The sequence below is a fragment of the Capra hircus genome (genome assembly GCF_001704415.2).
Source record: "Capra hircus breed San Clemente chromosome X unlocalized genomic scaffold, ASM170441v1, whole genome shotgun sequence".
Taxonomy (NCBI): domain Eukaryota; kingdom Metazoa; phylum Chordata; class Mammalia; order Artiodactyla; family Bovidae; genus Capra; species Capra hircus.
The window spans coordinates 23922845-23941536 of record NW_017189517.1 but is presented as its reverse complement, the minus strand read 5'-3'; the positions used below and the strand labels follow the sequence as shown (position 1 = coordinate 23941536).

At 34.6% G+C, this 18692-nt stretch overlaps 1 protein-coding gene across 6 annotated transcripts in view; it reads left to right on the top strand.

The window, feature by feature from the left end:
* The window catches only part of SMARCA1 (SWI/SNF related, matrix associated, actin dependent regulator of chromatin, subfamily a, member 1), a 67756-nt gene that overhangs the window by 32731 nt on the left and 16333 nt on the right, over nt 1-18692 (top strand). For 5 of the 6 annotated variants that reach the window (XM_018044178.1, XM_018044179.1, XM_018044180.1 and 2 more), the window contains 5 exons: nt 1078-1197; nt 6574-6684; nt 6943-7056; nt 15569-15691; nt 18348-18480. In XM_018044178.1, coding sequence (XP_017899667.1) covers nt 1078-1197; nt 6574-6684; nt 6943-7056; nt 15569-15691; nt 18348-18480 — 601 coding nt within the window. The remainder of the gene's footprint in view (nt 1-1077; nt 1198-6573; nt 6685-6942; nt 7057-15568; nt 15692-18347; nt 18481-18692) is intronic. The other variant, XM_018044184.1, reaches the window with a different exon arrangement.

The window sequence follows — 18692 nt, the reverse complement described above, 5'->3', positions numbered from 1 at the left end:
CGACTCCAGTATTGTTGCCTAGAGAATTCCGTAGACAGAGGATCCTGGTAGGCTGCTGTCCATAGGGTCGCAGAGTCGGACACGACTGAAACAGCCCACCAGGCTCCTCTGTCCACGGAATTCTCTAGGCAAGAATACTGGAGTGGGTCGCCATATCCTTCTCCATTCTTTTCCTGACTTATTTCATTTAGCATAATAGCCTCAAGGTCCATCCATCCTGTCTCAAATGGCAGGATTTCCTTCTCTTCAATGGCTGAATAATATTCCACTGTATCCATATACACCACATTTTCTTTATCCATTCATCCATTGATGGACACTTAGGTTGTATTCCTGTCTTGGCTATTGTAAATAGTGCTGCAACAAACATGGGGGTGAAGGTATCTTTTTGAATTAATGAGTTCATTTCCTTCAAATAAATACCCTGAAGTGGAATTTAGAATTGCTGGATCATATGGTAGCTCTATTTTTAATTTTTAGAGCAACCTTCATACTGTTTTCCATGGTGGCTGTACCTTACCAGTAGTGCACAAGGGTTCCTCTTTTTTCACATCCTCACCAACACTTGCTATTTCTTGTCTTTTTGATAATAGCCATTCTAACAGGTGTGAGATGATATCTCACTGTGTCTTTGACTTGCATTTCCCCGACAATTAGTGATATTGAGCACCTTTTCAGGTATCTGAGGTTATATGTTGGGCTTTGAGCAATCTTGTATTACTGTGTTTCATATTAGTGTGCAGATGTGTTGTTTAGTCCAAGTTTGCCTTTGTTTTAGCATTACCATGTGTCCCATTAAAATTATGCAGCAAAAATTATAATAGGGCTACATTTTTAATGATGAAAGATTTTAGAGAAAGCCTTAGTGAGAGCACTTAAGAAGAACCGTTGAAATATTTAAAATACTTGGGCTAAATTAAATTTATATTCAAGTTTGATGTTAGCATTGCATTATTACCTTATAAATGAACAGATTGTATATTTCATATCAATAATTGCCTTTAAAAGACAGAGAATTCACAGATTTTTATAAGTAATTCAGTGATAATTTTCTAATTTCAATGCGTTCAACTTTAGACCGCAGAGATGAATGAACGCTTGCAGAAAATGGGAGAGTCTTCTCTGAGAAATTTTAGAATGGACATTGAACAAAGTTTGTACAAGTTTGAAGGAGAAGATTATAGAGAAAAACAGAAGGTAACTTTTTACTGTCAAATAGTATAGGATTGTGGTTGAGTTGCTGGATTCTGAAGCTAAAATCATAACTCTATTACTAATTATGTGACTTTAAAATCTTTTTTAGTTGAAGTATAGTTGATTTACAATGTTGTGTTAGTTTTAGGTATACAGCAAAGCAATTCAGTTATATGTACACATATATTTTTTTTCAGATTCCTTTCCCTTATAGGTCATTACAAAATATTGAGTATAGTTCCCTGTGCTGTACAGTAGGCCCTTGTTGGTTATCTATTTTATATATAGAAGTGTGTATATGTGAATCCCAAACTCCTGATTTATCCCTCCTCCCCTTTCCCCTTGGTAACCATAATCAAGTGATTTTAGATAATCAGTGTTTTCACCAATCAAATGGAAGTTTTCATAATTACATTTTAGAGCAATTAGAATAAAATGTGCAGTATTTAGTAATAATTACATTAGTAATAATATTACTGTTGACATATACGTTAAATGCTGGAAGGACTTTGTTACAGGTGGTCTCATAAAATAATGCCTTGTAATATACTTCATGGGCCACAAAGTTCCCTTGAAAAAAATGGAAATTTTGTTTATTTTCTCTGTTTAAACTGAAATTATGGCTGTAATTTTTGAAACTTTTAATTTTGAAATGGCTTTAGACTTTATTGCAAAAAAATAGTACGGAGTTCACATATATCCTTTACTCAGCTTTCATTGTAATGTTAACAATTTACCTAATCATATTACAGTGATCAAGTGTAGAAAGTTAACCTTTTCCCTGTTCCAGGGTTTACAATCCAGGATCCCACTTTTCAGTTTCTAAAAACAGTTTTATTTTTAAGAGCAGTTTTAGGTTCATAGCAAAAAGCAGTAGTAAATACAAAGAGTTCCCATATTCTATCTGCGCCACCCCCCAACAGCTTCCCACACTATCAACATTTCATATCTGTTGAACCTACATTGACATATCATACAAAGGCCATCATTTACATTAGGGTTCACTTTTGGAATTGTACAGTCTGTGGGTTTTGATCAATTTATAAATGATTGATATCCACCATTATAATATCATCCAGGATAGTTTCATTGCCCTAAAACTCCTCCGTGTGCTGCCTAGTAATCCCACCCTCCTCTCAGCCTCTGACAACAATTGATCTTTGTACTATTGCCATAGTTTTTCCCTTTCCAGAATATTATATTGTTGGAATCATACAGTATGTAGCCTTTCCTGCTTGGCTTCTTTCACTTAGTAATATGCATTTAAAGTTGCTTTGTATCTTTTCATGACTTGATGGCTCATTTCTTTGTAGTGCTAAGATCCATTTCTGATGTACTACAGTTTATGCATTTATCTACTGAAGGACATCTTGATTGCTTCCAAGTTTTGGTATTATGAATAAAAGCTGCCATAAACATTCATGTACAGGTTTTTGTGGGGATATAGATTTTCAACTCTTTTGGGTAAATCCCAAGGAGCACGATTATTGGATTGTATTGTGGTGGTGGTCTAGTTGCTAAGTCAAATCTGACTCTTGCGACCCCATGGACTGTAGCCCACCAGGCTTTTCTGCCCATGGGATTTCCCAGGCAAGAATACTGGAGCGGGTTGCCATTTCCTTTTCCAGGGGATCTTCTTGACCCAGGGATAGAACCCTGGTCTCCTGCATTGCAGGTAGTTTCTTTACCAACTGAGCCACCAGGGAAGCCCCGATTGTATGGTAAGAATGTTTAATTTTGTAAGAAACTGACAACCTGTCTTCCAAAATGGCCATACTGCTTACAGTCTCATGGGCAGTGAATGGGGCTTCCCCGGGGGCTCAGCGGTAAAGAATCCGCCTGCCAGTGCCGGAGATGTGGGTTTGATGCCTGGGACACGACTGAGCAAGCATGCAGTGTAGTAGTATGTCTTTGTTTTAATTTGTATTTCACTGATGAATGATGTGGAACATATTTTCACTTGCTTATTTGCCATCTGTATATTTCATTAGGGAGGTGTCTATTCAGATCTTTTGCCCATTTAAAAATCCGATCAATTGTTTTCTTATTATTGAGTTTTAAGAGTTCTTTGTATATTTTGGATAACAGTCTTTTATCAGCTGTCTTTTTTTTTAAAAAAATAAGACAAGATTTATTTCTTCTCAGAGTTTACATGGAACATTGGTTTCTCTCAGTCTGTGGCTTGTCTTCTCGTTGTTTTCACATTGCATTTCATTGCTGTGTCTCCTTGGTCTCTTCTAATCTGTGATAGTTCTGTCTGTCTTTGTTTTTCATGAGATTGACACTTTTGAACAGTATTTTTCTGCTGTCTTGTAGTTTGTCTTTCACTTTGGGTTTTTGTTTTTTTTTTCATGATTTGACTGAGATTATGCATTTTTGGCAAGAATGACCTGGAAGGGATGTTATGTCTTTCTCAGTACTTCATACCAGGGAACATGATGTCACTATGTTGTGTTACTGGGAACTTTAATCTTAGTCACTTTGTTGAGGTGGTGCCTGCTGGATTTTTCCACTGTAGAGTTACCGAATTTCTCTTTGTAATTGATAGATATCTTGGTGGGGGGAGCTACTCCTCAAACTTTTACACGCTGATTTTGGCATCTCTTGGTGGAGTTTGCTTACAATAGTTATTGTGGTGTTCACCTAACGGTAATTTTGTATTTCCTTTAATCCATCTATATTTATTAATTGGGATTTTTCTGTAAGGAAAAGTTGTCCCTTCTCCCCATTTATTTATATACTCATTTATTTATATTAGCATGGGCTTAAGAGTATTTATTTTTTTAGTTATAATACAATTCTGTCATTTTTATTTTGTTACTGAAATTGCTCTATAAAGCTGCTATATTTTTAAACTGACAGAATGAATTTTTTATAATAAAAAAACTTATTCTTGGATATTGATTTTATTGAAAAATGAGAGGTGAGTCATTTTAATTTGCATTGCAACTAATACGGTAATAGCGCTTTGTTGCTACCATTATTCCTGGTTAGTTTTTAGTATCTTGACCAAAATCTATCTAGTTATTCCATCTCTAACCTTAATTGAGACCATTTATGTTTTACTCTGATGAGATGGAGGTGATAGCCTGCATGCACAGTGTAGAAACTGCCTTCCTAATATGCTTTTTAGATCTCATTATGTGACTTTTTAAAAATTAATTTTGCAGTTATTCCTGTGGGCTTATTGGTTTTAAGAGTGTTTTTTGAAGTAGAAAATATTAAACAGTGAAGAGTCTAACCATCACTGGTGCATCTTATCTACATTCTTAGGGGAAAATTAGGCTTAATAAAATATTTGTCATTTGTAATATAACATATTTTCCTGTGCTTCTGAGAAAATAATGATGTGCAGATACAAAAAATTTTAATAACAATTATGATGACATACTTTTATAATTGAATGATTAAATCAGAATTTTTCTGAATATTCTGAGCTGAGATTATAATGTGTTTTGTTAATTTTTAGGTAGCTTCTTAAAATAGGTTCATACTATGCTTTGAAAAGAATTGAAAACCTGCAAAAATGTTGTTCATACATATCATGGAAATTGCACAGTAAGGGAGATTTTCATATAAGATTTGTTGAACTAGTTGCATTAGTTCATAACCGTACTTGATGAATTAAGTCACAGTGGCTGACATTGATTCTGAATAAATTGACCTAAATAAATTTGTATTAATGTACTCTTATCTAAAACTAATTTAGCATATTTGTTTTGTTTTTGAAAGTACAGGCATTGCCCTTTAATACTTGTTTCAAATTTGAATACCTAAACCTTCACACAAGTATAGGTTAAATGGCCAGATACATTACTTTTAGAAAGTCATTATTATTGATTTATTTTAACCCCAATTGAGACAAATAAAATATTGGTTATTGAAAAATGTCTTTTCCATTACTGTCATCTCACATTAGCCCATCTGAGGGGAAAAACAAAACACAGCTCATTTCACTGTTGTGAGTATTTCTCATTTTACATAAACTCACATTATACTGTCCATCTCTTACGAACTTACAGAGTTAAAAGAGACATTTAGTCTAACAAAGAAGTGTTTTTTTCTGTCTCACAGACGTTTCCATATGTGGATACTGCCATTTTATTTGACTTTAGCCTTTACTTCTTTAGACACTGAGAATTTGTAGATTTCTAACCATTCTAGTCATCTTAGTTTATTATCCACTCTTAAAATGTACCTTAAAATGTATTATCTTTTATTTTAAAATTATTATTTTTAAGCTGATTTTTAAGCTAAACTAAAAAAATATTTTTAAGCTAATAAATATATTATCTTAAAAAATACTTAAAATGTATTATCCACTCTTAAAACTCAGCCTGTAGATGTGGTCAAATAGAGTGGGACCATTAATTGTAGATTAGTGGCCAGTTTTATGTAAAGGCACTAGGCTAGTTACTGTGAAATCAAGAAAAATATCTGAGCTAGAAAACCATACCTCAGACTCCAGAACTTCATTTTGTCACATTTGTATATTAACTTTTAAATAACTTTTTCTAGCTGATATCAGGATTAAGTTTTGTAATGCTACCAAATCATTGTCTACCAAATGCTACTAAATCACCCCACTTTGGATGTTTAATAATAGCTTACATTTAGCTCTTGACAGTCTACCTAATGCTTTCAGATATATGGTCACATGTAATCCTCAGGTAGGTATTATTATTATTCCCATTTTACAGATGGAAAAAATAATTTCTTCAAAGTTATGCAGTTGATAAAGTGGCAGAACCTGTTTCAAATTCAAGTCTTTCTGATTCCACTGGCTTGTCCCACAACTACCTTACCAAGAGGTCTCATTTTAAAATTTCTCTTGATTTGAAGGGATATATGGCTGTCATGTTGATATTCAGTATGTTATGCTTTTCAACTGTTTTCTAATTCATACACTTAACAGTTACCAGAACCAATGTTAGTCTTCCTCCAGTATTAAGTCACTATTTATTTTGACATAAAATGTTAACCAGATTGTACAAATTCTTCTCAATTACTAATAAGGAAGAGCTAAGCTTAAAACATACTTAAAAAAAAAAAAAACCCAAAACCATCTTTGCACCTAAACTTGCTATATAGAATGAGGTTTTGGAATTTGTGATGTATAGCTGTGACTTAAAAACACTTTTTGTTTTGAATATAGTTGATTTACAATATCGTGTTAGTTTCAAGTGTACAGCATAGTAATTTAGTTATTTTTTCAGATTCTTCTGGAGTGCATGTGTCTCTTCCAGTGAGAGTTTTACAAAGCAAGTTTTGATTCTTCCTAATGCTTTGGTTTTCTCACACTTCTACAGCCTTGATGTACTGAATATTTATAAAACAATTTGGAGTAATTAAACTCTGCATTCTTGTTTTTGTGTACAGCTTGGAATGGTGGAATGGATTGAACCTCCCAAACGAGAACGCAAAGCAAACTATGCTGTGGATGCCTACTTCAGAGAGGCTTTACGTGTTAGTGAGCCGAAGGTTCCAAAGGTAAAGCAGTATGAGGCCAGGTTTCATGTCCTATAGCAGAATTCTCTTGTAGCATGGTCTCTGATTCAGATTTACTTATATTAGTGCTAAATCTTAGTCTCTAAAATATAGTAATACAGAAAAGTACTTGATATGCCCTAGCTTTATGAATGGATTCCATTGCATTTATTTTTCTATATATATAAGAAATAATAAAAGATAAGTTCACTTCATAAACTGAAAACAAATAATGTGTGTAATGCATTTTTCCCCCCACAGGCTCCACGACCTCCAAAACAGCCAAATGTTCAGGATTTTCAATTTTTCCCACCACGTTTATTTGAGCTCCTTGAAAAGGAAATTCTTTATTATAGGAAGACAATAGGCTATAAGGTAATTTTTCAGTTTTTTAGATTAGCATAATATAATCTTTTAAGCTAATGTAATGTATTAAGCTAGACTAGAAAGTGTTCCATTTTAATGTGAGAGAACCTAAGAGTAAATAAAAATAGTGGTGTTTTTAAAACCAAAGAGAAGGTTTTTACTAGAAGTAAAGTATCAAACTACCCAGTCACCAGTGATATCATCACTAAATGAGATTAATGGAGGATTATCTAATATTTTAAAAATATTTAAAAATATTAAAAATTCATTTTATTTTAATAATGTTAGTGTTCAAGTGCTCAAAGAGTATGTAGAATAAGTAATAGGTATATATTTAGATATAAGTGAATGTATGGTAGATGATAAGAAATCTTTGATTATTTTCCTCAAAATGACCAAGAAGTAGTATTTTCATGTTGATTGCTCATAGACTGATAGAAGCCCGGTTGGTGGTTAGTAGATTATGTTCACTTAGGTGTTAAAATAATGATAAATATGATAGTGAATTGTGGAATTTTAAAATGATCTTTTAGAATTCAAATTTCGTATTTATATAGGTAGATAGGAACCTATTTACAGTGAGTGAAATTTAAAGTTTGTGATACTAAAGCTATCACACTGAGAGATTTAAGCATTCCAGGCTATTTCTATATGTTGAAATTGGCTTCCTAGTAAATGGAAAGAGATGACCAAAGGTATAATAACCAATAGAATGAACAAAATGATGCAGATATTAACACTAATATAATTTTATGAAGATTTTTATTTTATGAATTGGAAGCTGTGTTTTAAAATGTATTGTCAATCTTTATCGTAAATGGAACTATGACCAATCGTTTTGATTAGTAGCTGTCATGTGCCTAGAAGACCTCCGTATATATATATAAGATATTTATAAGTTAGTTCATATTTTGGAACTGAATGACTCTCTGGAATGTTTCTACTATTTGTTCAGAGTTAGAGCACTATCTTTTGAAATAGAACAAAAAAGTTTTGCTTGCTGTTTGTGTATCAAAGTTTAGATATATTTAAATAGGGATAAGAAACTTAAGGTGAATCTAAGTGGAAATGTATATATAAATAGGAACAAGAAAGTTAGGGTGAATATAAATGTAAACATTTATAAATAAAGTGGTTAGTTATAATCTGGTTAGGGAAATATGATTAAATTTGAATGTATTTAACCAACAGGACTGGATAAAATCCTTCTTAGGAAGTTGTAGAAGAGTAAAGTACTCGCGGTTGAACATCAGATCAGGTATAAAACCAGCTTCAAAGAAAGGAAAACAGTGATACGTTTGAAGAAGCAGGCAAATTATAGGTTCAAAATGTAAAATAAAAATAGTAAAATTAATAAAGTAGTGAATAATATTTCATGAGGTAAGCATAATATACATGACCCCACTAGGGATTATTAAACATTTTAGATGATTATTTTCTGTTACTTTTATTGACTGTTATTAGTAAGACTTGAGAGGAGAATCAAATTGAAATGTTAGACCTCAGTTAGTAATCAAATATCTGTGTAGAACATCTTATAATTGAATAATACTTTACCACTTCATTTGATTTCTAAGAAATGCTATGAGATAGGTGTTGTTATCACCTCTATATAATAGGTGAGGAAACAAGTTCGGAGAGGTTAAATGACTTGTTCAAGGTCAGGTGGCTGACAGAATTGCCAAACGTGCTGGTCTCAAACACAGGTTCTAAGCATTCAAATGCTATGCTCTTACCACTCAGACATTTGGGGCTATTTCTGCATGTGACATAACTCTGCTTCTTTCTGTAGCCCTAAATAAGGACTGTGTTTGCAGTGGTTTGACATGTTGTTTGGGAGGTGAGCCAAGTGGTAGTCAAGTAGCAGCAATAAAAAAATCACCTCTGTTAATATAGTTGTTTATACTCCTTCTTTGGAGATACTGAAATTCTGTTCCCTGTGATAATATAGTGCCCACCACATTCTCACCACAGCTCTGGTTTTAATGTAAACAGTGCCTGTCATTACAGGCAATTCTGGTTAGGGGTTGGGGGTCTTACATGAACAGTTGGGCAGTGGCCAGCTGGAAGGAGATGGAGGAGAGAGGAAACTTTAGAAGAGAGAGGAATGAAAGTACAACTTTTAAAGGGTGATAGGGAGGAAGATGCGAGAAGAGAGGAAAAGGATGAGTGATGAGAGGAAGATGGCATGGAATCCATGCTATGGCACCTTCCTGTGATCTGTTCTTCATCTCCTGGAGAGAAGTGACAAGACAGGGAGTGTGAGTGAAAGGAGGGCTGTTTTTCATTTAAGACATATTCATTGAGTTCTCCCCTGTGCCAGATTCTATGCCAGGCTCTGAGGATAAACTGGTGAATAAGACAAGGGGGTTCCTCACACATGGTACTTATATTTTAATGGGAGACACAGACATTACACTGAAAGCACAGAGTAGTGACTTTATTTGGTTTCAGTGCTTATAAAGGGTGCTATGAAGGAGCATAACGTGGGTATCTAATGTGGACTGGGAGGTCAGAGAGGTGGTCTCTAAGGATCAGCACTTAAGCTGAGATCAGAGAGATGCATAGGAATTAGCCAAGTGAAGTGTGGAAGAGAAGCGCTAGGTTGGGGAGCCACAGGTACAGAGGTGTTGTAGGAAGGAAGAGTGCCCCTTTAGAAACTGAAAGAAGGCCAGTGTTGCTGGGGAGTGGTGAGAAGGAGAATGACTGATGAGTAGATTGAGTTGGATCATGTGGAGCATTGAACATTAATTATAGGTCATATTAATTCGGTGGAACTTTAGAGCAAAAGAAAGCCTTTTAAGGCAGAGGGGTAGGTGGGTGATGGAATGATAACAGCAGATGCTTATTTAGTCCTTATTTGTGTTGCTTACTCTCCTCAGTTGTTTAAAATGATTAGCTCATCCTTCTCAGAAGAGCCCTGGAAGTACATACCTATTTTATAGATGGGGAAACTGAGGCATAGAGAGGTTGAGTAATTTGCCCTGAGTAATTTGCTCAAGGTCAAACCACTTATAAGAGGTAGAGTATGATCAGCTTTACATTTTTAAAAACCACTCTGGCTGCAACACAGAGAATGGTGAGTTTCTCCAGGGAAACCAGCCAGGAAGCTGCCACAATGTGAAGATGAAAAGATGGAGGTGGCTGGGAGTGTGGTGGTGGGTGGAGGTGGAAGGAGAATGATCCCCTGGCATTCCATTCCTAGTCCCAAACTCTCCTCAGCCCCATCCCGGATTACCTTTGTGTTGTCTTAAAACTTCCCTTGGTCCTCCATATGCATACTTAGCTGAGGATTAACAAGACAAAGAAGAAAATATTCTGGATGTTGGTTCTTTCTGAACCTTGTCTCTTCCATTCTTTACCAGGGGCTACAGACCTGAGCTAAGGTGGGTGCTTTAATTGGGTGGATCTTGTGTTTGAGTACAGTTGTCCCTCAGTATCTGCGGGGCATCGGTTCCAGAAGCCCCCATAGGTACCACAATCCGTGGATGCTCAAGTCTCTTATATAAAATGGTGAAGGATTTGCATGTAAGCTATGCAAATGTGACCATATATTTTACATCATGTCTGTATTACTTACAATACCTAATCCAATGTAATTGCTATGTAAATAGGTATAAATACAATGTGAATGCTATGTAAATAGTTACCTGCATGCAGCCAAAGCCAATTCACATTTTGCTCTTTGGAACTTTCTGGAATTTTTTTTCCCGAATATTTTTTGATCTGAGGTTGCTTGAATCCACGGATGCAGAACCCACAGATACAGAGGGCCGACTGTATGGACAGATGAGCATGGCATGTTAATCATCTGCAAAAGCTTCCTGTTAAGGACGATGTGGTATTGATAAGTGTTGGGCATATCTTCTCAAGGACATATAGCATTGATTTTTTTTTTCCCCCTACTAAACCTCCAGAAAACTCAACCCGAGCCACAAAAGTGAATGGAGTAATAGTTTGTTCTCAGATAAACGGGACCATTGTAGTGGAGTTTCCTGATATTCTGTACATAGTTAAGCTCTCAAAAAGGGACTCCTCTCTCCTAAATGATTGTTAGCCCAGGGATTAGAGGTTCTGTGTGAAGCTGGGAGCACTGTGGTGCATGGTTCCATTTTGCCCATTTTGAGTCCCCACAGTCATGTTCTGTAGTGACTTGGGGTGGAGCTAGTGAGGGACTCAGTAGATTTGAAGCAGTTGATAAATTGCATTTTTCTCCAGGGCCTGCTTATTTGCATTTTTATTTCCTATTGTGTTTTATCCGCTCCATACTCAGCATGACAAAGTCACAGTAGTATTGTTGATAATAAGATCTGGAATTGAAGAGTTTTGTTTTATTTGAAGCTGAGAGAAGTAGTTGTTTTACTCTCACTGCTTGGCGGAGAGCTGTGTATTATGTGCCCGTTTTCCCTGCTGTCTAAGTTTTGACCTTGTTGCAAGTCAGACATATTCAGAAGCTTCATTGCTCTTGTGAGTTAAAGGAGTTACCCTAATACTTTTAATTACTTCTTCACTGAAATTTTTCTGTCGGAAGAAGGTGACTGAATTGAATTTCAGTTGCAGAATTTTAAAAATCCAGAGTATCCAGAAGTCCCATGGAGTCTAAAGACCTGCAGAAAGAGTTTTGCCCTAGTAGAAGCTGAAGAAGGCTGTAGAACATTCTAACATATATCTTCAGTAAAAAATTCTTTAGAAGTGGATATAAACATTTGACAAATGCAGGAAGTTCTGTGATCTTTGTGAGTTTTGGTAATGTGTCATTGTGGGCCGCCTGTTTTGCTGTGGTAGAACTAAAATACGTGAGTTGATTTCAGGTTACTACTTTCCTTTTGTGTGTTGCCACATTTAATTCTGTACTCCATATTTCTATGAAGTGCTTGCTGAAACTCCTAAGAAACATGACCCTCCGAAAAGTTCTTCACTTTTCCGTGGAACATAGCTCTTAATCACAAATTCCTTACAATCTGACTAGAAATCTAAATAATAATTGAGCTGTTTTCTTGAAAGATAACTTCTTGTATGTTAAGAACTTCTTGTATGCTGGAGACCATCAGTGAGATATATACAATGTGAGTACTTGAGATACTATCTAGGTATCTGTTTAGTCTTTTGGCCTATAATTTGTCTATTTAATTCTTTCATAGCACTTTGAGATCGAGGGAAGCTTAATGCTCATAAAACCTCATGAGGTGAAAAATGAATACCTTTTAAAAATAATAAATATTAAGAAGTAGATTATTTGTAGGAGATACAGGAACCTAGGAATTTTGAGTCATTTCTAATTAAAAAATTCTAGCAGCTATTTTTGAGTAATTTTTAGAATTAAAATAGTAAATGTAAAATTAAATGTCATTCTCCAGTTTTGCTATATTAAAAATATGAGCAGTGGATTCTAAAATCTAATGGGTATAATGTAATTTTCTGATTTTGCCTTTATTAAAATTCAAGGGATGAATTTTTAGTATTGGGGAATATCTACATAGGAATAAGCAGGTTATTTTGTATGGGTATATTATCCATTTTCTATCATAAAAATGAGGTATTTGTGAAATTTTTTGTTAAAGTAAGGGTTTTTGGGTATGCCAAGTTTGAAGCTATTTGGTAGAGCAATATCTTAAGATTAAATAAGTTTTCCGCAATTAAAATTAAAATTTGAGCCAAAGTAACTTCACCAGCAATTTAAGGGGTCTGTTAAACTTTTAAAGCTGTGTCTGTAATTTTTTCAACATTTTATTATGAAAAAATTTCAAATATAGAAAAATGTTGAAATGATAATACAGTGAACACCACATATATTCTCCAATTTATGTCTTACTGTATTTGCTTTATCACCTATTTAACCATTTCTCCAGCTTTCTATCAAATGAATATCCTTATTTTTTATGCATTTCTAAGTTGCAGATATAAAGTACTTCAATATGCATATCATTAGTCAGAATTCAATATTTATTTGATTTTTAAGGTCAAATTTATATACATTGAAATATATAAATCTTCTGTATCATTTGATGAATTTTGACAAATGTTATGCCCAGATAACTGAAGTCCCTACAAAAATATAGAACATTACTGTCCCCTAGAAAGTGCATCTTTCCAGTCAACTCCCAAACCCACTCCCCAGACAAACTCGCTGTTCTGATATTATTTTCCTCTGCAGATCAGGTTTTTTGTTCTAGAGTTTCACAGAAATGGAATCATATAATATTTATAAGGCTTCTTTCACTTAGCATAATGTTTTTGAGATTCATACATGTTGTCTCATTATCAATGGTTCATTCCTTTTTATTGCCGAGTACTATTCCATTGTAAGGAAATAGCAGTTTGCTTATCTAGTCTTTTGTTGTCAGACATCTGGACTGTTTTCTGGATTTTGGCTTTTGTAAGTAAAGCTGTTGTAAGCATTCTCCTAAAAGTCTTTGTAATAGTTCAGAGTGAAATTGCTGGTGTGCCGGTAATCTAACAGTGGAATTTAGCTATTGAAAAAAGTTATGTTAAACCATGCATATCACTGAACTACACTTCATTTTTAATTTACAGCTTCCTTTTCATTTCCACTTGCTATCATCCTAGGCCAGGTGATCATACCTCATTTCTAGATTAGTTTAGCTGGTTCTCTTGCCTCTAGTTGCTTCCCTACTGAAGTCCATCCAGCACAAGGTTTACAGGTGATATAACACTACTCCCTTGTAATCTCCAGTGGCTTGCTGTTGCCTACTGTGTGGTTTGAGAAGGCCTTCTAATTCTGTCTCCACCTGGCCTTGTTTCTTATCGCTTCTCAACATAAACTCCATATATGCTCCTTCTGGTTTTTACCTTCACTGTTTTTGCTTTATTGCTCCAGCCTAAAATATCCTTTCTCTCTTTTCCATCCCCTCAGATCTTTAGAATTCTTAGAGTACAGCTCAGAGTTCCACAACTAGGTTGTGAGCTCCTTGTAGGCAAGGACCATGTTGGCTACTTTTTATATTCCAGTGAACACCTATCATAGTGCTATGGATAAAATAGACATTCAGTCAGTACTTACTAATTTGATTGTCTCGTACTGATGATTACAAATGAATCTGTTTTTTCAGTATTTCTTTAAAAAATTTTCTCTTGGCCACACCATGCATGTGGGATCTTGGTTCCCTGACCAGGGATCAAACTTGTGCCCTCTGCATTGGAAGCACAGAGTCTTAACCACTGGACCATCAGGGAAGTCCTTCAGTATTTCTTTTTAATGCCCAGTTAGTAGGTTTCATATTTAAACAACTACTGGATACAATAGTTTTTTAAAACATTTAAGTTACAACCCTGTGGTTGAAATGCTATGAAATATGTATAATGATTAGAGAGATATACCCTAATATGCATTAAATATCACAGTAAAACCGTGAGTATCTGATACCCCTGAAGGATGAGTCATTTATGTTAGGTGTGCATTCCAAACAGTGGAAGGCTTCCCATCAATCCTGTTCTTGCCATATTTAATGAAATGCTATAAAGAATGTACTCTATATGTTATATACCTGCCCTCCTAAATCAATGTGCTGCATTGTCACTGCAGATGCACTTAAAAATGATGTGAGGCTTTGCGCTGAGTAACTTAGTTTATCACTCCATACAGTGAATGCTGCTCCATACTGCTGAACTATACGGGTTGTCTGTGTTCATGGGGCCACACTGAGGCCCCTGGGGCTACAGTTTTGATATACAGATGACTGGCTGACTGCTTGCTTCCTTGTAGAGCTTAGCTTCTGTCCTCAGTCTTTTGAACTTGAGCTCTCTTCTTCTCAGTTGTCAGTGTACTGCAGTTCTCTATACTATGCAGAGATGTATAGTATACACTACACTTTCTGTTGGTCACGGCTGCTCTAGTCTTTTTCCCTTGACTGCAGGTCCCATCGCAGCTGTTTGTGTGCTTTGCTTATCCCTTCCCTCTTATATATATATAGTCTCTCTCTCTCTCTCTCTCTCTTTTTTTTTTTTTGCTTCTTCTTTATTCTGTCAGTTCTTTCAGTCTTTGCATTTTATGTGAAGATGGTCTCTCTTTCCATACCCTGGCAGGCAGTAAAAGCACTCTTTTCTTTTTGCACGCTGAACTGATCAGAGCATTGGATGCAATCTTCAGGTGCCTTGCCACTTCTATACCCTGGTCTATATTGCCAGGTGAATATGGACTCTTTCCATACTACCAAACTTTTTGTTTCTGGGCTTGAGGTTTTATTGTATAATGTTGGTGCTGGGGATAATGATATTATTACCATGTATTAACGATATCATAGGGATTTTTTTCGTTCCACAGTATGATTAAATCTAGAATATAATGTGGCATTTAGCAATGGGTTTTTAACTACAATACCACATGGCACATTTAAGAACAATTTTTACTTTGGTAATATCATGGTAGTAGAAATGTGGAGAGGATCGTGTGTCATGGTATGATAATTTACTGTTGAAATAACTCTACATATTGATACAAGTATGTATACCCTTAATTAATTTCTCTCAACAGTTTACTCATAACACATCTCTCGATCTTTAGGTCCCAAGGAATCCTGATATCCCAAATCCAGCTGTTGCTCAAAGAGAGGAACAAAAAAAGATTGATGGAGCTGAACCTCTTACACCAGAAGAGACTGAAGAAAAAGAAAAACTTCTCACACAAGTAAAATATTTTAAGTGATTGAAATACTTCTAGTCAACCAGTAGAAGAAAAGAAAATATAGATCACACTTATTTTTTATTGTATGGGCCTGGTACCCTGATCAGACACACCAGCAAAGCACAGGGCCATAGTGTAGACATACATTTAGATGAATGATCCCTATTTTTTAATCTCTTATATAAAACAGTACTGGAAATACTAAAAGATACATAAATGAAAAATATGTGTCAATTATTAGAAATAAGACATGCATTTTATCAATTATTCTAAAGTCACTTAACCCGCATATGAATCCTGATAGACAATAATTACTAGCATATCTTAAAAGATTTATTTTATTGATTATGAGTTCTCCTCTGAAATTATACTCTACCAATCTTTGATTTATGGAATGACTTCATAATTCTCAAAATGCCTCATATCTTTTCTTGAAAAGAATTTTAATATAGTGGTGAGAAATTTCTGAAACTTTAAAAGATACTCATTGTATAGTTAATAGTTATTAAATATTTAAATAATATTTATATTTACTAATAATTAAATATACACATTTTCATTTGAACAATATATTAATGCTTTCTGGTCATTGTTGCTTTAATGAGTTTTATGAGTGACATACTTCCAAAATAATCTGTAGAAGATAAAAAGAATTACAGTGCAAAAGGTACTTGCAAAATAATAAATAAAAATGTGTTCTACCTTAGTATAGAAAATAGCCAGCAAGATTTATTATTCAACAAATTTTTTTGAGCAATATGCAAAGCACAGTGCTAGGAAATTTTCCATATTAATTATTGAAAGTTCATTTTTATATTTATATCTTATTTATTATATAGGTCTTTTCTTTGTTATAATGTGATTTTATTGAATGAATTTTTACAAATTACATTCATAAGTTTCTGAGCCAAATGCCTGGAAGTCATAAAGTTCAGTTGGAAAATGTAATTCCAACTGGCTAAATATTAGGACTTCAGTACAGTTCAGTTCAGTTGCTCAGTCATGTCCGACTCTTTGTGGCCCTATGAACCACAGCACGCCAGGCTTCCTTTTCCATCACCAACTCCTGGAGTTTACTCAAACTCATGTCCATCAAGTCAGTGGTGCTATCCAGCCATCTCATCCTCTGTCGTCCCCCTCTCCTCCTGCCCCTAATCCCTCCCAGCATCAGAGTCTTTTCCAATGAGTCAACTCTTTGCATGAGATGGCCAAAGTATTGAAGTTTCAGCTTTAGCATCAGTCCTTCCAGTGAACACCCAGGACTGATCTCCTTTAGAATGGATTGGTTGGATCTCCTTGCAGTCCAAGGGACTCTCAAGAGTCTTCTCCAACACCACAGTTCAAAAGCATCAATTCTTCGGTGCTCAGCTTTCTTCACAGTCCAACTCTCACATCCATACATGACTACTGGAAAAACCATAGCCTTGACTAGACGGACCTTTGTTGGCAAAGTAATCTCTGCTTTTTAATATTCTATCTAGAGTGGTCATAACTTTCCTTCCAAGGAGTAAGCATCTTTTAATTTCATGGCTGCAGTCACAATCTGCAGTGATTTTGGAGCCCAAAAGAATAAAGTGTGACACTGTTTCCACTGTTTCCCCATCATATTAGGACTTACCATAGAATAAAATAAAATATTTAAATATTCATGTTTTATTTTCAAAATTTATTTCCTGAACACAAAAATAAAGTTATGATCTTAGAATGTTTCTTTGCTTGCAGTATATTGTAAATGTACAACATATTGTGAATATATAGTTTCAGTTGAGGAATTGCTTTTGTTTGTAATTAGGAACAAAATCAAGTTTTTGCCTCTCTTAGTACTTGAAGTCATCTTTAGTCATTTTTCTCTACTGCTCTAAATAATTAATCTTTCAAAAAAATCACAGGAGTACAAAGGAACAAAATGTGGCAGAAAACTTTATCAACTAGAGGTTAGGGATAGAGTTTTGCTATGCTGAGGGTATCACATTTATGTGGGTTGGGACATGAGGAATGGAAGGCAGAAATTTAGTCTTGTGACTTCAGAGACATGCTAATAAATACCAAAGAGACTGAAAACACTGATTGGTCAAACTGTTCCCTTTTAGGAAAGAAATTGAGTGGGCCCAATAACACCGTTTATAAAAATCTTATTTATGAATATAATTTTGAACAGAAATTATTTATTCACAGTAGTTTGGAATGATGTAAAGAGTTATAAAAAATTTTCTTCAGTCTTTTTTTCTTTATGTGTTTTTTTAATTTAAAGCATCCACATTTTTTTTCTTAATTTACATGGGAACACGTCTGTGAAAAAAATGAAGTACTGGAATATCCAGGACTTCAGCATTTATATTAGCGTTTTTATTTTATGCATTTGTATTTTAATGTAGTAGGCATCTATAAAATATGGACTTAAAAACTATATATCTTAGAACTATAAATCAGTTTTTAGTACTTAGAGGGAAATATATACTCTTTATGATAGAAAAGCAGTTATTTTTGCAATAACATTAACTCAACTTTTGATTCCAACATAAAAAAAAACCTAGGATTTTATAAGAAGAAAAATTTTGTCTTTTGAACTGTTTTTAATGTATTGTTGTATAGAATTAAATAGAACAATATTTGGATTTGTTAATTTAACCTCTATTGATGCTTGCTTTTTTGTTCACAGGGATTCACAAACTGGACTAAGCGAGATTTCAATCAGTTCATTAAAGCTAATGAGAAATATGGAAGAGATGACATTGATAATATAGCTCGAGAGGTGGAGGGCAAATCCCCTGAGGAGGTCATGGAATATTCAGGTTTGTATATATAACTTCAAAAATGGTGTTTTACTTGTAACCTTATGCATTTCTTTGTGTCAGTTTAATTATACCTTTGTACAGAGACCTTTAGACTTTTATGAATAAACTGTAGGTGAAAGTATAAAATATAATTGCATTTCTATGAAAAGATTATAAGACTTACAAAAACAAATTGCTGTTGTCCCTGCTAGTTAGCTAATAGAGCCAAG